This window comes from Sciurus vulgaris, assembly GCF_902686455.1.
Source record: "Sciurus vulgaris genome assembly, chromosome: 9".
NCBI lineage: Eukaryota > Metazoa > Chordata > Mammalia > Rodentia > Sciuridae > Sciurus > Sciurus vulgaris.
Genome location: NC_136469.1, coordinates 141,262,648 through 141,279,240, shown reverse-complemented (window position 1 = coordinate 141,279,240; position 16,593 = coordinate 141,262,648). Strand labels below are relative to the sequence as shown.

The window sequence follows — 16,593 nt, the reverse complement described above, 5'->3', positions numbered from 1 at the left end:
TAGACAACAAAGTGCGTGTTTGACTGAAGATGCCATATGGGGAAAGTGCCTCTCTGAATTAAGGGCGTCCTGAATGCCGTCATGTGTTGGATCGTTTACCTTTTAATTCTAGATCTTCATGGATCCTGCATGCTACGCTCTTTTGCCGGGGTCCAGCCCCAGCAGGAGTCCATGGGTTCCACACTGGTAAGGGGGCGCGGGGAGACAGCGTCGGCGATGGATGGAGAATGAAAGACACAGACTCTAGTTCTGGTGCAATCATTCCCACTTTATTCTGGGAAAGGCTGGGTTTATATACATTTTTCTTCAGGCTTTGATGACAGGCTTGTGACTAATAAAATCAAAGAAGTTTCCAAAGCATAGGCAGAAATTGTTTTTACCGAAAGATTGTGAGAAATCAGTAACCGTACAGATTACAAACATTTAACTAAGTCAGTGAGCTAATACAATGTTTATTTCTTTAATATCTAAACTCTATGTGACCTAAGACTATTATTATTCTCGCGGTTAAAGCGATAGACAATCTCACACGACCATTTCTACTAGGTCCATCTGATTAATATCTAAATTGCTAAGTTACAGGAGGGCAACAATCCCAATGGTTCCCATGGCTAAGTTTTTTTACTGAATAGATTACATTGTCTTATGTAGCTCTTTTTCTCAGAACAGGACATTGTGTACCAATGTTTATTTTAGGAGTGACCTATTCTTTGTAGGAAGGAAGGAATGTTGTGAAACCTTATTCTTTTACCTTACCACCACACATAAACAAAACCATCATCTGGATTAACCCACCCTGTAGGAGACAGGGGGAGATCTATATCTACCTTCTCTAAGGGCTTGCCTTTAGGGGGGTAGCAGGGCTTGCCATTGATAAAATAAGCTAGTCCACATCTAGTAGCTACTGTGGGAGGTGCTTTCTGCATACTCATGGTTGGAAAGACAGACGGTTCCGTGGCCAAATTCGTGTACCGCATTCCATGTTCATAACAAGCACCCCAGGAAGAAGACACATCACACAGTGGTAAAAGATTTTTTGCTACTTGTGGCTGAGAAGGAGTTATAGTCCCTAATGTTTTACTTATATTCTTGGGAGACTCTGTAGTACTCCCTTCACCCTCAGTGATTACTACCAAGGAATAGTATGAGTAATATAATATTAGAAACATAAGGCAGAAAAAGGACCAGAGCCCGGAGGCAAGCATCTGGCATCTCCCGGGACGAGGAGTCCTTGCAAACATCATTCCCCCAGTGGATCCTTGTCAAGCACTGGTTGGGTTGCCAGGCGCCCCCACACTCTTTCAAGGTGAAGAAGTGGATCCACAGAATGAGAGCTGTGGTGACGGCTGTCGGGACTATTTTAAGTCCTTTGTGCCTGGGTTTTAGAATTTCATGTGTTACCCGTGCGGTGATAATTACGTACAGTGAGGAAAAGGCCCTCACGGGGGTGGAGTCTCCTGTGCCGGGCAGACAGGTGCCCGTGCCTCATGAACGGCCTGGCTGTCATTTAAGCATCGGTAGCTCTGTTGCATTTCTGAAGAGCCACTCTGTGCCCTTTGTTGATCGTTGTGCCACGCTGTGAAGTGTGTGCTGTCATTATGCTCACTCCTGGGGAAGCGGCAGGTCAGGGTCCTTGTGAAGATCGCGTGACTGATAAGGGAGAGGAGCCAGGATCTCTTTCTGACTTGGGTGCACTGTCACTTTGGTGACTATCCCAGCTGAGTTCATCAAGCTGGGGGAGGGGGTCCCATAAATTGTCTTTAAAAAAGATGGCAAATCACAGTAGACTCTAAGAGTCCAAGACTGTTCCTGGTCACCACAGTGTGCCCTGCTCAGTGATCGCTATGCTAAGGACGGAACCTCAGTCGGGTCGCTGCACGTGTTCCAGCCCTGAACATCCAGTAGAGCTCACGCATGGCAGAATGCAGAAACCCGGGGCCCCAGATGGCCCAGTCTGAGCAGCACTGGCAAAGAGCCTCGAGAGCAGATCGGAAGCTGGTGCTGCCCCGGATGCCACCCACACTGGGAGGCCGGGGTTGGGATGAGCTTCAGGGTAGGAGATGAGGCTGGAAGATGTGTCCACGGGGCAGGACACCCAAATAGGCCAGGGGACAAAACCACCTGCCTTCCTGCCTGCTGCTTGCATGGGGGAAGCGTGTCCTGAGTTTTAAGGAACACCTCTGCGGAGCAAAGGCGAGAAGGGACCAGATGCAGGCAGCCCTTTGGTCAGGGCGTCCCCGGTGATGAATGAGCTAGCAGGATTCCAGGCTGCTCGCCTATGCTGGTCCAGAGACTCCTTCTCTGCAGAGCGAAGCATCAGCAGAGGACGCAGCGGGATTTCTAAAGACTGAGTTCACCAGATATGAGCTCTCCATGGGAAAAGAGGCCACTGGCCAGGAGGAAGCCAGGGGAGCTGACCTGAGTGAACAGGCCAAGGCCATCGAAGACATTGGGGGCCCGAGGCATCCGCAGAACATAATGACATGTGAGGTTATTGAAAAGTAAAAGTCATGCAAAGCTGTCCGCCTGGAGCATGAGTGGTTCTGAACGTGTGACTTAGTGAGAGACAAAATAACAAGAACGATTGATAGCACAGGAAGAAGTCTGATCAAGTGAGACGCTCAGCTCGCTTGCTTCAGTACAGTCAGTCAAATAAAGCACAGAAAGCAAACCGCTGAACAGGACACTTCGGTGAAAGAACGGGATTCACAGCAAACAGGTGACCAAAATGTGTTCTTCAGCACACACTGGAGCAGTTACAAATAATCGACCTTTGTATTCTGGCTACCTTTGACAGAGGGCAAGGAAGTCCAAAACAGTTGAAAAAGACAATTGCTAAAGAGTCCATACTTCGCAATTTCAGAACATACCTCTGAATAATTCCTGGGTCAAAGAAATAATAGAAATTAAAAAAAAACATAGAGCAGAAAAATAATGTACCTGCGACATTTTGAAATGTAGAATTCAGCTGAAGCAGTTTTTGGAGGGGACTTTATGCCTTAAACTACATTAGAAAGAAGAAAGGCTCACAACCAAGACCATATAAGAAGCCGGGATGGGGCACCTGGGGTGATTGAACCTGTAGGAAGTGGAGGAATGAACATAGCATAATTTAAATTAAAAACAAAACTGCACAGTAAAGTGGAAAGATGAATTGGGGGGGGAACTAATAAAATATACAAATGTTTGGCAAGACTTGCCATTACAAAAAGAGATGAAGGACCCCAAATAATATCAAAAGTTTAGAAAGCAACTGTGGATGCAGCAGTTTTTAAAACTAAGAGAATACTATGCACAACTTTATGTAGAAGAATCTGAAAACTGAACTGAAATGAGAACATTTCTAGAAAAATCTTAAAGATTGACTCGAGTTGTCCATTCCTAGTGCTATGAAAGAAATTGGTACAGAAGTTAAGTGTCTTCCAGCTCACAGAAAACACTGAACTGTGATAGTTTTGAAGGTGAACTCCACCAACCTTTAAGGTCTTTTACCGGTCTCACATGCTCATTATTTCTAATGTTAGGAAAACGGAAATCCTCAGCTCATTTTATGATGCTCAGTGAATCTTGATACTGAAACCAGACATGAACCGTCCAAGAAAGAACAATTGCAGTTGTGAACATATAAACAAAACAGTAACATGACCCCTCCATCTATTATGTGAAGAAATCAATACCTCAAGGCCAGGCTGAGTTTCTAGCAGGAGTGGAAGGCTGGTCTCACGGGAGGAATGAGAATATCCATTTATAAAATTCATCTAACAGCTTAAAGGTAGAAGCAACCCTGACGCTCATTTCCGTTTGTACAGAGCAAGTCTTTTATTGACGTCCACACCCATGCAGGATGGAGCGCCTGGTGCGTTAGTGGCGGGAGGAAGCCTGGCACAGCACTTACCCAAACCCATAGCCCAGGTACACCTTGGAGTGGTCCGCACTCAGGGGAGCCCTGTTCTGGATTCCAGACGGAGGGAACAAGGCTGTCCCAGGGAAGGACAGTCCAAGGTCATGGAGTTGAATCAGGGGCAGAGCGAGACACCAGCTCTCAGTTCACAATTATCTACCTGCCGGGGAAATACGCTCAGTGCAGCCGAAGCCCCTCGTGGTGCCGAGACTCCTGTTTCCATTGGTGACTGGGAACACAACATCCCTGTCCGTCTTACCTTGAAACTCTGAGTAAGATAGAGCTTCCTCCACGGTGCGTTTGGAAGGGAAGCAGCCGTGTGTCCTGGATGAAGACGAGGTGGCGTCCTCGAGGCGAGGGCAAGGCGAGGGCAAGGCGAGGGCCTGACGCGCTGCTTCCTCTGCAGTCGGGAGGAGACGGCCGTTGTGCTCCAGATAGTGAACTTCCATTCTGCATTTGAGCGTCTGCATAAACCGCTCTCCTGTTGGAAATGGGCTTTTAAGCTGTTAAACACGCAGGAGAATTAAAAAAGCATGAAATGAAATGCTTTGGGAGAAATGACTCCTGAGAAGACCGTGTCGAGTGCGGCTCATCGGATGAAGGGCTTGGACTCATTTTGTGAAATTGGAACATATGCAAGGTGTAATTGGATCGGGGCGAGTGGCGACAGTGGGCAGATTTAAACAGGAAGGACTTACTGGGAGCAGGCAATGGGACCCCGGACTAACTGGACGCACTGTACTCGCATGCAGTTTACACTGCCGAGTATCCACTTGCAGGCCCCACTGGGCGCCTCCGCTCTCCCCTCCGCTCCTCCCTCCTCCTGGCTCCCCTGGGCCACGAGTCACCCCTCTGCTGATTCTGCCCAAGTTCTCCCACTCAGATGTCGGGGTGCTGTTGGCGGCACCCACCAAGCTCCTCGAGCCCCAGGCACTGACTGTGCTTTTGCCCCTTCCTTTCATCCACTGGTGGCATTTCTAGTCCATTCTGCTGGGGAAGGAGCTGAGGCTTAGGAAGGAATAGTCATTTACCAAGGCCCCCAGAGGCAAAGCAGGCTCTCCTGTCTTGAGGTCACGTCCACCTGTCCCCCACTCCCTACTCCAGTCTCCCCTCCACACTGAGGCCAAAGAGTGTTTATGAAAAATAAAATGATCATGCACAGCCCTGTGCCCCAGCTCCACATTTAAAATTTTCACTTCCCAGCGGGTTGCTGTGCCGCATGCCTGTGATCCCAGGGGCTTGGGAGGCTGAGGCAGGAGGATTGCAGGTTCAAAGCCAGCCTCAACAACTTAGCAAGGTCCTAAGCAACTCAGAGAGACCCGGTCGCTAAATAAAGTACAAAAAAGGGCTGGGAATGTGACTCAGTGGTTAAGTGCCCCTGGGTTCAATCCCTGGTACCAAGAAAAAAAAAAAAAAAAAGACAACCCAAAAAACAAAAAAACAAAAACCTCACCTCCTGCCACTCCCCCCTCAGACCCTGGGCTTCAGACCCTAGGCCTTCCTGCTGCTCTGAGCTCTGAGTCACATTCAAGCATCTGTTCCTCAGAGGAACCTCTACCTAGAACGCTCTGCCACCCCTCCTTGCAAACTTCTTTCTACATTCTAAGAGAAGCCCAGGGATCTTCTCCTCCGTGCAGCCATCCAGGACGCCCTCCAGTGGCACTGACTGTCCTTGCTCTGTGCTCCCAGACCCGGTCTGAATCTGTGATCACCCAGGATGGTGCTCGTGTCTGTATCTGTGCATACACAGCGGCCTCTCCCCCTACACTGAGTTTTCAGAATCCAGGAGCCAAGTCTCATTCACTCAGTCCCAACCAATGCCCAAGAAAAAGCCTGGATCGCTTCCTCTCTCCACCCATCTATCTGTCTGTCATCTATCTATAGAATCTATACTATCATCCATCCATCCGTCATCTATCTACCTATCACCCCTCCATCCTCCACCCATCAATGTCACCAGCCTTCTACCTGTTCATGCATCTGGCAGGTACCTGTGGGGTGCTCACTGAGATAGCTGAACCGAGAGGAGACCCAGGGATCAGAGAAACCTCCATGATCTCAGCTGTGTCTTTGTCCAACACTGTGACTTCAGGAGTTTTGCTTACCCTCTCTGTGCCTCAGTCACCTTATCTATAAAAAGGGATAATAGTAAATTCCAATGTTGTGTCATTTAGCAAAGATTAATGGAAATGCTCTAGCACAGTGTTGACATTCATAATGCCAGCGGCCGTTACTATTATTAGTAGTAACTTTTCCATGAGCTGGGCCCTGTGCTCACTGCTGGGGAGAAATAAGTCACCACAGCCCAGGATTCCCCGTCCCCATATTCGACGGTCGGCCCAGATGGAGTTTGGATTCCCGTGGTGCTGAGCAGCAGGCAGGTGCGCACGGGGAGCAGGCTTGGGGGCTCAGGCCTGCAGCTCTGGGAGGAGGTTCCGTTGGAAGATGCTGAGCCGCAAGCTATGTCTGCTCACCTTCGTTCCTGACCTGGGTTTTTCCAGCTGGTTCTAGAAAAGATGGCCTCTGTGCCCTACTGCTTCTCTGGTGACACTGACGGGCTCGGGTTTGAGTCTTCTGTCCCACACTGTTCCAAGCAGAAGCCTGGCCTCTGACTAGGCTGCTGGCCGTGCTGACAGCTTGACAGGATCCTCTTGGAAACTACGCTGGGTGACGTTTCCCCAGGGATGCTGCGGCCATCAGTGGTCAGGACCACAGATCTCAGCTGGCATGGAGTCCAGCTGGGCAGCTCTCAGAGGCTTCCCCAGGCCCTGGGACGAGGCTGGAGCGTGTGACCTGGCTGTCAGTCTCTCCTTGCCGCATCCTCTCGCTCCTCTCTGCCACTTGTCCCCGTCTTGGTTCTGGGTTGTATTTCTGAGCCTTGGGAACTGTGGGCCCTTTTGAGAATTCGATGCCAGCATCGGTCCCTCAGCAGAAAGGCAGAGGGCTTTGTGCACGGTTCAGGAGGATGGAGGACCACCGTCCCCTGGTGAGGCCTCTCAGGATGAGCGCCACCCGCCCTCCACTCCACTCCCCCACTGGCCAGCTGGTGACGATGGGTTGGATGTGCTGGCACCTCCGTGGCCTGGGGCCTCCCGACACCCCTTGTCCTCCTGAGCAGCTCTGTGCTGAGATTTTCTAATTCTGGTGACTGAGAAGGCAGAGGACCCTTGACCCCAGTGGAGAGCCCGAGCCGGGAGCCAGCTGGCCTCCACTCAGGTTCTGACTCTGCCTCTCAGGAAGTGGTACCTGAAGAGTGACCATAGCCCTGCCTCGATTTCCTCATCCCTAACCCAAGGGGAAAGGGGGTGTGCGGCCTGAAGAGTCGTTGAAGGACGCCGCGAGGCCTTCACACAGAACTGCCCAACCTCCAGGGATAAACTGAAAACAAGGCAGAAGTTCCTGCCGACGCCTGGGCTGCCCAGCAGCACGGCACCTGCTGGAGCGACGGTGTGCACCTTGTCCCCTCGGGGCTGACTGGGGACCGTGCGGTCTCCGCTGCCCAGCATCGCAGGAGCTATTGCACTGCAAGTCACTCGCCTGGGAAACCAGCTGGATTCAAACTGCGAGGCTGGGTTTGCCCTGAGTGTGCACTGCATTTACGCCACAGGGAAGCTGAGGGCCGTACGTGGAGCCATCGCGAGCTGGCGCCATCTGCGTACCAGCAGCCTCGGTGTGCCACACGTGCTGTGAGCATTGTTGATATCGGCCGTGGTGGCTGTGCCCGTGGCTTTCTTCTGTGGCGGACGTGGTCAGGTACTCTGCAGTAAGCCAGGGACAGGTGGCGGCTGCCCAGCATGGGGCAGGTGGGCAGTGGGAGGCTCAGCCCTGTCCTCAGGAGGCCCGCACTGCAGCCCAAAGGTGCAAGGCTGTGATTTAGGTGACTGTGAAAAGGGGCCTATGAAGGGGTGTCAGTGGGATGTGAGGAGGGGCACCCCGTCCCCCCGGGAATGGGGGAGCTTGTCACTGAGGAGGTTCTTCCTGAGCCAGGGCTTCGGGCAGACTCCAGAGTGGGCTGGCAGCCAGGGAAGGCGCTGCAGGGGACGGAGCAGCGCGTGCAGTGGTGTGGAGCTGGGAGCCGGCTCTGGCGCTCGTGCAGCAGGTCGCAGCTCTGCTGGGGAGGTCAGCTTGTGCCCTTGCTGCACTCAGCATTTGCAGTGGGACTCACCACCTGTGCCCTCGTGTGCAGGAGCTCCGGGAGCTGGAGAGGAAGCTGGAGGAGCAGCTGGCCCAGCAGGAGGCAGCCCAGCAACAGCGGGCCCTGGCCAGCTGGCAGCACTGGGTGGCTGGTGGGCCCGGGCTGAGCGAGCCCGGGGAGGAAGATCCTGAAAGACCAGTCTCGGCTGTCCTGCAGCAGGCCCTGAGCAGGCGCCGGACGCTCCTGGAGATCCAGCAGCAGAGGTAGGGCTCGCGGCCCACAGTCCCTCGGGGTGGCAGTCCCCTAAAGGCCTGGGGGGCCGCCTCGCTCCCTCCTGCCCAGGGTGCCAGCCCAGCCCTTGGCACGAGCTGCCCAGCTTTGCAGGAAGTCAGCGTCCCTGTTCCCTGACATCCTTCTATATTTTTATTTTAATACCATTAAGGTTTACTATTATTTTAAACTTTTTGAAGAATTATAGCCTCACAAGAAGTTGCAAAAATAATCGCGAGAGGCCTGGTTGCTCTTCACCCAGCTTCCGCAGCTGGTAACATCTACATTGTCACAGTGCAGGACCCAAACCAGGGCTGGCGGCAGCACCGCGCCGGCCCTCAGGTTTCCCCATGGAGCATTTTACATCACACTCTTGTAGGTCGCACGGCAGAGCTCCCTCTTCTTCCTTTGTTCTTTGAATTATTTTTCAGTTAGCACTGGACAATGAGCCTTTGCCCGCGTGGCATTAGGAACCCCTAGAGAAGCGTGTTCGCAGCTCGCGTGCTTTCCGCCGGGAGCGTGGCGTTGGCCTAGAAGGAGCGCACGGGCCATCTGTACTGCAGTGCGATCGATTTCTGAAAACAGACACAGAGTAGCTGGAAGGAAACAGACTGAACTTAATGGGGGTGGTTTCCGGGTGATGAGCTTCCAGGCGGTCTTAATTTGGGGATGATGCTGTCCCAGTGCCGAGGTGACGGTGGGTGTGACAGGTGAGCGTGTCCCGAGGAGCTTCTCGAGGGCGGGTGTGATCTGGGCTGGGAGTTCGGGCGTGCAACGTCCATGCCTCCCTGGAGGGGTTTGCTGTCCTGGAGTTTGGCTTTGAGCTGCTCCTGAGACGCATTGGGTGTGACCACCAGCAGGAATGTGGGCAGGCCATGTGGCCTGCAGGGCCGCTCCTGTGGAGGTCAGGAGCTTCCTGTGGAGGGAGACAGCTGGTCTTGTGGTCAGGGCCAGGGCCCCCCTCAGAGAGTGGCCCTGGGTCTGCACAGGACACGAGGAGCAGCCTTCACTGCCTTCATGGACTAGGCCTTGTCGTCTTGGTCCAGGCCTTGAGGACGGCTGCCCGTCTTCTGTGGGGGTCACAGAGCACTGTCAGAATCAGAGGCCTCCTCCCGGTGCCCACGGAACCTCACCTTGAGCCACCTCCTTCCTGGCCACCCTCCTTGGTGCACTGGTCGGGGAGTAGCCCAGGCAACAGGAGGACCCAGACCTCTCCACCACCCCTTCATATCTATGTGTACGTGTTCGTGTGTATACGTACATGTATATGGTGCGTGCATACGTGTGTGCGTGTATATATGTGCATGCATATCTATTTTTCTTTCATGTGGCAGTGTGGCTTTGAGCTGTGATTCTTCATGACTTGGAGCACTGGGTGACATCATGGGGTCCCTTCTTTTTTAAAAAATATTTGCCGTTGTAGATGGACACAAGACCTTTATTTTATTCCTTTTAATGTGGTGCTGAGGATCAAGCCCAGCACCTCCATGTGAGAGGCAAGTGCCTGGCCACTGAGCCCCAGCCCAGCCGGGGGTCCCTTCTTAACAGAGCTGGGCCTTGTTTTCCCTCCAGTCTGAGAGAGGAGCAGCAGAACAGTGTTGTGCTGGAGGATTTGCTGGAAAACATGGAGATGGACACCTTTGTGACCCTGTGCAGCCAGGTGAGGAAACCCGCCCCAGCCTACTACCTCTGTCCCCAACCTCTGTCCCCTGCCACACGCCCCTCGCCCTCCTCAGAGCTGCTCTCCTCAGCTGTCAGGTGGGCTGAGAGAGCCAACCCAGGAATGTGGAGCAGGTTGTGAGCGGCTCCGGCATAGGAGGCAGGCGGGGACACTACGGCAGGTTCCACGGCCCCACGTTCAGCCAACTGTGGGTCCAAAATCCGTTCCTTTGCTGCGCGGACAGGCGCGGTGCGGCCGGTCTGGTGGGGCTTCATCTCCACCAGACCCTGATGGCCTTTCCTGGCCATTATTCCCCAGGCAGTACTGTCCATTGTGCTAGTTATCTAAGTGAAGGGACGCGTACGCAAGGCTGCGTGCAGGGTACTTGCAAGATGTGATGCTATAAAAGGAAACATCTGGATCCCCAGCCATCCCCGAAAAGCAGGGCTGAGCCCGAGGCACAGACGCCGGTCCTTCTGCTTCCGCAGGGCTCTCCTGCTTCCCGGTGCCTGCAAACCACCTCCACCCAGAGGGACCTGTGGCTGGCAGCCCTGGGCTCATGGCCTCCGACACCCTCCCCATGCTAACTGTGCTGGGAGGCAGTCTTCTCTGAGGGCCTGGCTGTCTGAAGTCCTAGGGAGGGTCTCTGCTTGGCCAGGTGGTCAGATGTGTCTGCCCTGACTGGAAGTGGCTGTTACCTGTGCCTTTGTGAAACAGGACAGGGGTACAAGCTGTAGCTCAATTTGTCCTCACCGAACCTGTGCCACAGTATTGTTATAACCCCATTTTACAGGTGAGGAGACTGAGGCATAAAGAGAGATAACACGGCCCCAGGACTCACTGTTCTCTACAGTGCAGCTGGGGGCCCAGGGGAGGTTTTCTGGAATGCCAGATTGGTGCTTTGTTCCCCATATTCTGTTTGACATCCTAGTGGAAGCACGGGAAGTCACAGAGCCGGCGTGGGGCATTCTGGTGTCCCCCTGGGCTTCATGCTTCCCACAGCTGTTGCCCAGAGCCACGTCAGACCCAGGAGCTGATGTCGATGTCCAGCACATGATGGTTCAGTGTCCCTTCAACCCCAGTCAGGATGCAGGACGGTCCACACCACAAAGCTCTCCCCACGCTGCCCCTCAGAGCCACACCCCTCCACCGCCCTGGCCCTGGCCACCCAGGGTCTGCCCTCCATCGCTGAGTTTTGTCCAGGCTGCGGAGCTGTGTGCCTGGAATCAAGCAGCCTGTCGACTCGAGGCCGCCGGGTCTTTTATTTATTGCAGAATGGTTTTCTGAGGTGAGGATGCAGCACAGGACGTCCCACTGTTTGGGACAGTGTCTCTGACCCCTGGTTTAGGGACACTTCAGTTGTTTCCAGAGCCTGGAAGATCCCCAGGGCTTTGTGGCCTCACAGAAGTGGAGCAGGAGGAGAAAGATGACCTGTTCCCTGCTGCAGGCCAGGGCTTTTGCCACCCGACTCGGGCACTGCCTGGCAGCAGAGAGCAGCTACAGGGATGGCTGCCCAGTGTTGTGGGCGCCATGGTGGCTCACCAGAGAGATTTTTCTTGACAGCTGTGTGAATTTAGAAGATATTTTCCAGACTGGACTACTAAAATATTCATTTCCCTGGGATGAAAAGCCCTAAGAATGCAGTGAATTTAAAATTGCCATGTGTCACGTCTGGAGGTGGCACGGGTTTGAGCTCCCTCTGCTGCCTCCTCTAGGAGCTGAGGCTGGCCTCTTACCTTTCCAAGATGGCCATGGTACCCAGGGCCACGCTGTGCCGCCTCCTGAGTGTGGTGCTGCCCGCAGGCTCCCAGCCCCAGCTGCTGGCCCTGCTGGACTCGGTCGGTGACAAGCACTCAGACCATGCGGCAGATGAGGGCAGCGGGGAGCCGGCCGACCTGGGCAGGAGGAGGTAAGTGCCCCGTGGTGACTGCCTTGGGAAACTAGAGGGTGACCACAAGGGGACCTGGGCCGGGGGCAGACCTACCCCCTGGAAAACGTCTGTTGGTCTTGGGTCACGTTTCTTCCTCCGCGGGTTTTCCAGCCTGTGCTCGTGGTGTGTCTGTGTCTGAGTGTGGGCGGGTGTTGTGCGTGTGTGAGCCTGCGTGCACACCTGCCAGCTTACCACGAGGTCTTCAGGTCACCTCTGGATAAACCCACCCTCCGTGGGAAGTGTCGCAGGTGGAACGTGTGTTGGACGCCCCTCATGGCGGACATCCCGGGAGTCCGCAGCGCAGCCCGGAAGAGGGGGTGGCTGGCCCTCGCTCGCAGTGCTGTGTGACAGGGAGCTGCTGCTGCCCAGTGTCCGAGAGGGGGTTGGACCACAGATGGGCCTCTGGGGAAAGATCCAGACTCAAACCTTAAAGTGCAGTTACTACTGAGTGTGTGGCTCCTGCCCGGCCCAGGCTGCCTGTTGAGCTGACCTGCCTGTCAGGCTGCCACGCCTCCCATGGGCATCATGTGCCCGGGGTGTACCCTGACCTTCTGCGGCAGGCCCGAGAGCAGAGGCAGCCTCTCCATGTTCCCATGCGATTCTTGTCCCAGTAACTGGGCTGCATTTCCTGCTACTTTGTTTAAAAGTCTTACTTTTCACTGTTGTCGATACATCTTCTCAGGTATTATTTTTAACGGCTGCCTAATAGTCCAGACAGGTGCAGCATGGGTAATGTAGGCAGCTGTGTCATCTGTCACTGGACATTCTGTTGGGGCCCACTTTTCCTCAGCTCTGATAACTGCAGATGTTTTCCTTTAGGATCCAAGTCCAGGTGTGACTTCGGTTCATAAAGGCCGCCTGTAAGGAAAGGCAGGAAGCTGGGGTGAGGCGGGCTTGGGGGGCACCCAGCAGTGCCACTTGAGAAGACTGTAAGGAAAAGCAAGACCTGATTGGCAAGTGTGGGTCCCCAGCTGCCTGAGCCCACCTTGCCAAGATCCATGGGGGCCTGGAGGGTGGCAGCCATGGCGAGATTATGGGCAAACATGGGGGCTGCGTTCTCAGAATCGAGAGGGGATCTGACTCAGGAGGTCTGGCAGCACTGCTGGGGAGGGGGCGCCTGAGGCCACTGCAGACGAAGGGCGGTCCTCGCGTCCTGGAGTTCAGCAGAGTCCAGGGGCCCTGCGGGGCTGGGCCAGCAGGAAGACTTGGGGTGGCAGCCAAGAGGAGACCAAGTGGCTGCCCTGCTCCCTGCCTCCTGGCCAAGGGGACTGGAGGATCCCCAGGTCCAGGCCACCCGCAGCATCCCGAGGGCCGGCAGTGCCTCCTCTTGTCCCCACCCTGGGGCCTGTCATCATGGCCCTAAGTGTCTTGGGTCTCAAGCAACAGAAGCTGCCTGGCTAAGAAAGCGTGGGGGGCTGAGGGGCCTGTGGGAGCAGGGAGTCCCGGGTCCGGCCCGGGGAAGCTCTGTAGGCAGCGCGGGGAGGGAGGGGCCGCGCCGCCTCCAGCTTGGCGGGGGGCTCCCTGGGCTGGACTCGCAGGCCCGTGTGTCCTCTGCTGACTGGAGCCCGGCCCGCCGAGCTCTCCTCTGTCTCCCAGCCCAGGGTCCCTCGCCTTTGGCCTGGAGTCACACACGTCCATGGCCTCGGGACGCCCTGCCCGGCTCACGCCAGCTCCCACAGTGCTGCTGGATGCTGCAGGCGCTCGCCACTCACTGACCCAGCTGCCCGTGCGTCTCAGGCAGTAGGACCCACACACACAGCCCTGCCTGCGTCCACCTGCCCCCGGCCACGGCGGGCCACACGGGCCACACAGCCCTTCACCAATGCCCCCTTAGCCCAAAGGTCCCCCGCTCTGCACCGCTTCTCCGACTGATGTCACTGCACCATCTGTGATCCCCTGAACTGGGAGCCCCTCGAGGGCAGGGTCCCCCTGCCCAGGCCAAGAACCCACTTGGTGGACGCGTACTGAGCGAGCGAAAGGGCATGGAGCCCAGAGGTCCTGGTGTCAGCAGAGGTGGCAGGGATGGAGGCCGCCAGGCTTTCCATGAATCCAGCACTCTGTCCTTGGTGACCTCTAAGACCCCCTCTTGCTGTAGGAAACACCAGGAATGGTGGCAAGCCTTGGAAAGGAAACTTCGAGGAGAGCTGACGGGCAAAGGCCTGGCGAAGATGCACTGGGCCCGACAGAGGAAGGCCAGGTGGGAGCCCGCCTCGGAGGGCGGGTGGGTTGCTGTGCTGGCTGAGAGCGGGTGTGTGTGGGGGTGACACAGCATGTTCTCCCCTGAAGACCACAGACCTTTATTCCACAGGCTTAGTTTAGAAGCTGAAGATAAGCGGTAGCTATCGAGGAGAACATTCTAACATTTATTAGCATTTTAATGACTGTATTTATTTTAGCTAATAGCTGTTTTTTTAAGAGCTATAATTAGAAAAAGAATAATTCATTGTAGCTGTTCAGACATTATTGCTCCCAAAGCCTTTTCACTTCTCCTTGCATTGAACCTTCCAGAAAATGGGGATGATAGAACTGAAGTCCAGGGACCCCGGGACTCCAGGACCTGGGATGTGTGCTGTGGCTGCCGGGGCCTGGCTGTTTGCGGTGCATCTTTGGCCGGTGACCTTTGCATGCCTGGAGATCACAGGGATGTAAGGGCACAGTTGGTTGGATTGTGGCCAGTTGTTGACCGAGGGTCCCCTGTGATTCCAGCTAGGAGAGATTTAGAGGAAAAGTCTTGTCAGGGCTTAATAAGTGACTTGCACCCTGTGCTCTGGAAGCAGTGACCGTCCCCGGGAAGGGTCTGCCGAGCCCCTGCCTCCGTCATTCTCAGGGCTGAGGTGGAGGTGCTGAGCCCACCACTGACTGTCCATGGCAACAGCGTGGAGCTGGCTGTGATGGCGAGGTGTCAGAAGAAATTAAATCAGGGTCTTGGTCAGAGAAGCCAGTTCAAGTCCAGATTGAAGGTGTGACTAGCTTGTTCCCCTGGGAGTGCTCCTGGGCTGCTCTGACAGGCGTCTAGCAGGTGACATCAGGGGTGACGGTCATAGCACCCTGGCACACCGTGGTAGCCTTTGCCCAGGAGCCACGGTGGGAAGGGAGATAGGAAGTGAGACAGAGCCGCCTCGAGGCCTTGCTCAGGCTCATACAAGATGCATGGTGGGGACAGAGGTAGGGCTGAATCTGTCCCAGCCCTTCAGATGGCTCCAGCACCCCACCTGCCAGTGTTGCCCCCCACAGACCCAGTGTCATGGCTTCGTCCTGCGCTGCTTGGGCAGAGAGAGGCCTGTGCTTCTCAGCCCTATGACTCTCAGCAGCCGGGGATTCGGGGATGGCTCAGGGACAGGGTTCCAGGGTTCCTTTCCCAGGACCCCAAGTGTGCTGCCCTCTGCTGACGTCTGCCTGGCCTTGAACTGTTGCTTTGTACAGGGTTCGTCAGTTGCTTTTGAATGAGGCCCAGGGGTCATTGTAAATGTCTTAGGGTTGACGGGGAGGGGGCCGTGCCCTTCCTGCGGGGCACCTGCCAATCTCCATGGTGTGAGCTCCCCAGCACGGTGGAGCCCAGACTCACGGTGTCACGACAATGAGCTCACAAGACCCTGAAGACTTAAGTCACAGGCCAGCAAGGCATGGCCACTGCCAGAGGCCTTGACTGACTTCAGGGGAAGAAAGGGTCTTTAAAATGGCACTTGGTTGAGACTGTCTTGGAGAACGCAGACCTCTCAGGAAGGTCAGAGTGAGTCCCAAATGTCAATTTGACCTTCTGTTCTCTCCTTAGCATATTAAAGAAGACATATCTCCCCATCAGGGAGAGGATTGTGTTCTCCAGGGAAAGTTGGCCACACCTGTCCCTGGAGCCCATTGGCAAACTTGCCCCTGTCACCATTGTGGGTACAGAAGCCCTTGACGTATTGAACACAGGTGAAAAGCTCTTTATATTCAGAAACCCAAAGGACCCGGAGATCTCGCTGCACATCCCTCCCAGGAAGAAGAAGAACTTCCTGAATGCCAAGAAGGCCAGCAGGGCCCTGGGCGCGGACTAGGGAGGCCCGCGTGTGCCTGCTGATGGAACGCTCAGCGTGCAGCAGCTCAGTTCACACGCAGAAGACGCAGGACCCTAGCACACGCTGCCCGCAGTGACGATTCAGTGTGGTCTCACGTGCTTCCATTTGACCCACTTTCTTTCGCATCTGGAGGACGTGGACACTCCTTCCTCTCGGCCCCACGTCAACCGGGACCTGAAGGAGACTCTGCCTCTCGCTCACACGCCGGCGCCCGGCTGAATGTCGTCATCTGGGTTGAACAGTCCTCTCTGTTCTCAGTTTTGTGTTCGCTACATTTTCTAGTTTTCTAAAGGGAACCTTTGAAAATAAATATATTTTACACACAGCTCTTTGTAATTGAACTCATTTTTGCCTTATGTGGAGACCCTTTGTCCCTAATTCTGTGTTTCTCCTCCCCATTGTGGTGTCCAGCAGAGTTTTGCTGTCTGTCACTTGACCTGCCAGAAAGTGCGCCAGCCAGTGGGGAATGCCCTCGGTTCACCCCTCAGTTGTCTTTCCAGCTTACAAGTGAGCACATTCAGAAACGGACGAAGGGAAGTGGTTTTTAACGAGACTGTGACGCTAATAAGCAGAATCAGCTAATAAGCCGATCGGCATCTCTATGGACCGAACCCAGTCCTTTCCCTGGGCCTCGGTCAG

The 16,593-nt window shown here is 54.8% G+C and overlaps 1 protein-coding gene across 3 annotated transcripts in view; it reads left to right on the top strand.

Moving 5' to 3' along the window:
- EVC2 (EvC ciliary complex subunit 2) overlaps positions 1–16,279 on the top strand; it is a gene marked incomplete at its 5' end in the record, with an annotated part of 107,276 nt that extends 90,997 nt beyond the window's left edge. For 2 of the 3 annotated variants that reach the window (XM_079154319.1, XM_079154318.1), the window contains 5 exons: positions 8,088–8,299; positions 9,879–9,966; positions 11,682–11,875; positions 13,992–14,093; positions 15,669–16,279. In XM_079154319.1, the coding sequence (XP_079010445.1) occupies positions 8,088–8,299; positions 9,879–9,966; positions 11,682–11,875; positions 13,992–14,093; positions 15,669–15,933 (861 nt within the window). In that variant the 3' untranslated portion in view covers positions 15,934–16,279. The remainder of the gene's footprint in view (positions 1–8,087; positions 8,300–9,878; positions 9,967–11,681; positions 11,876–13,991; positions 14,094–15,668) is intronic. The other variant, XM_079154320.1, reaches the window with a different exon arrangement.
- Positions 16,280–16,593: the final 314 nt, after the last annotated feature.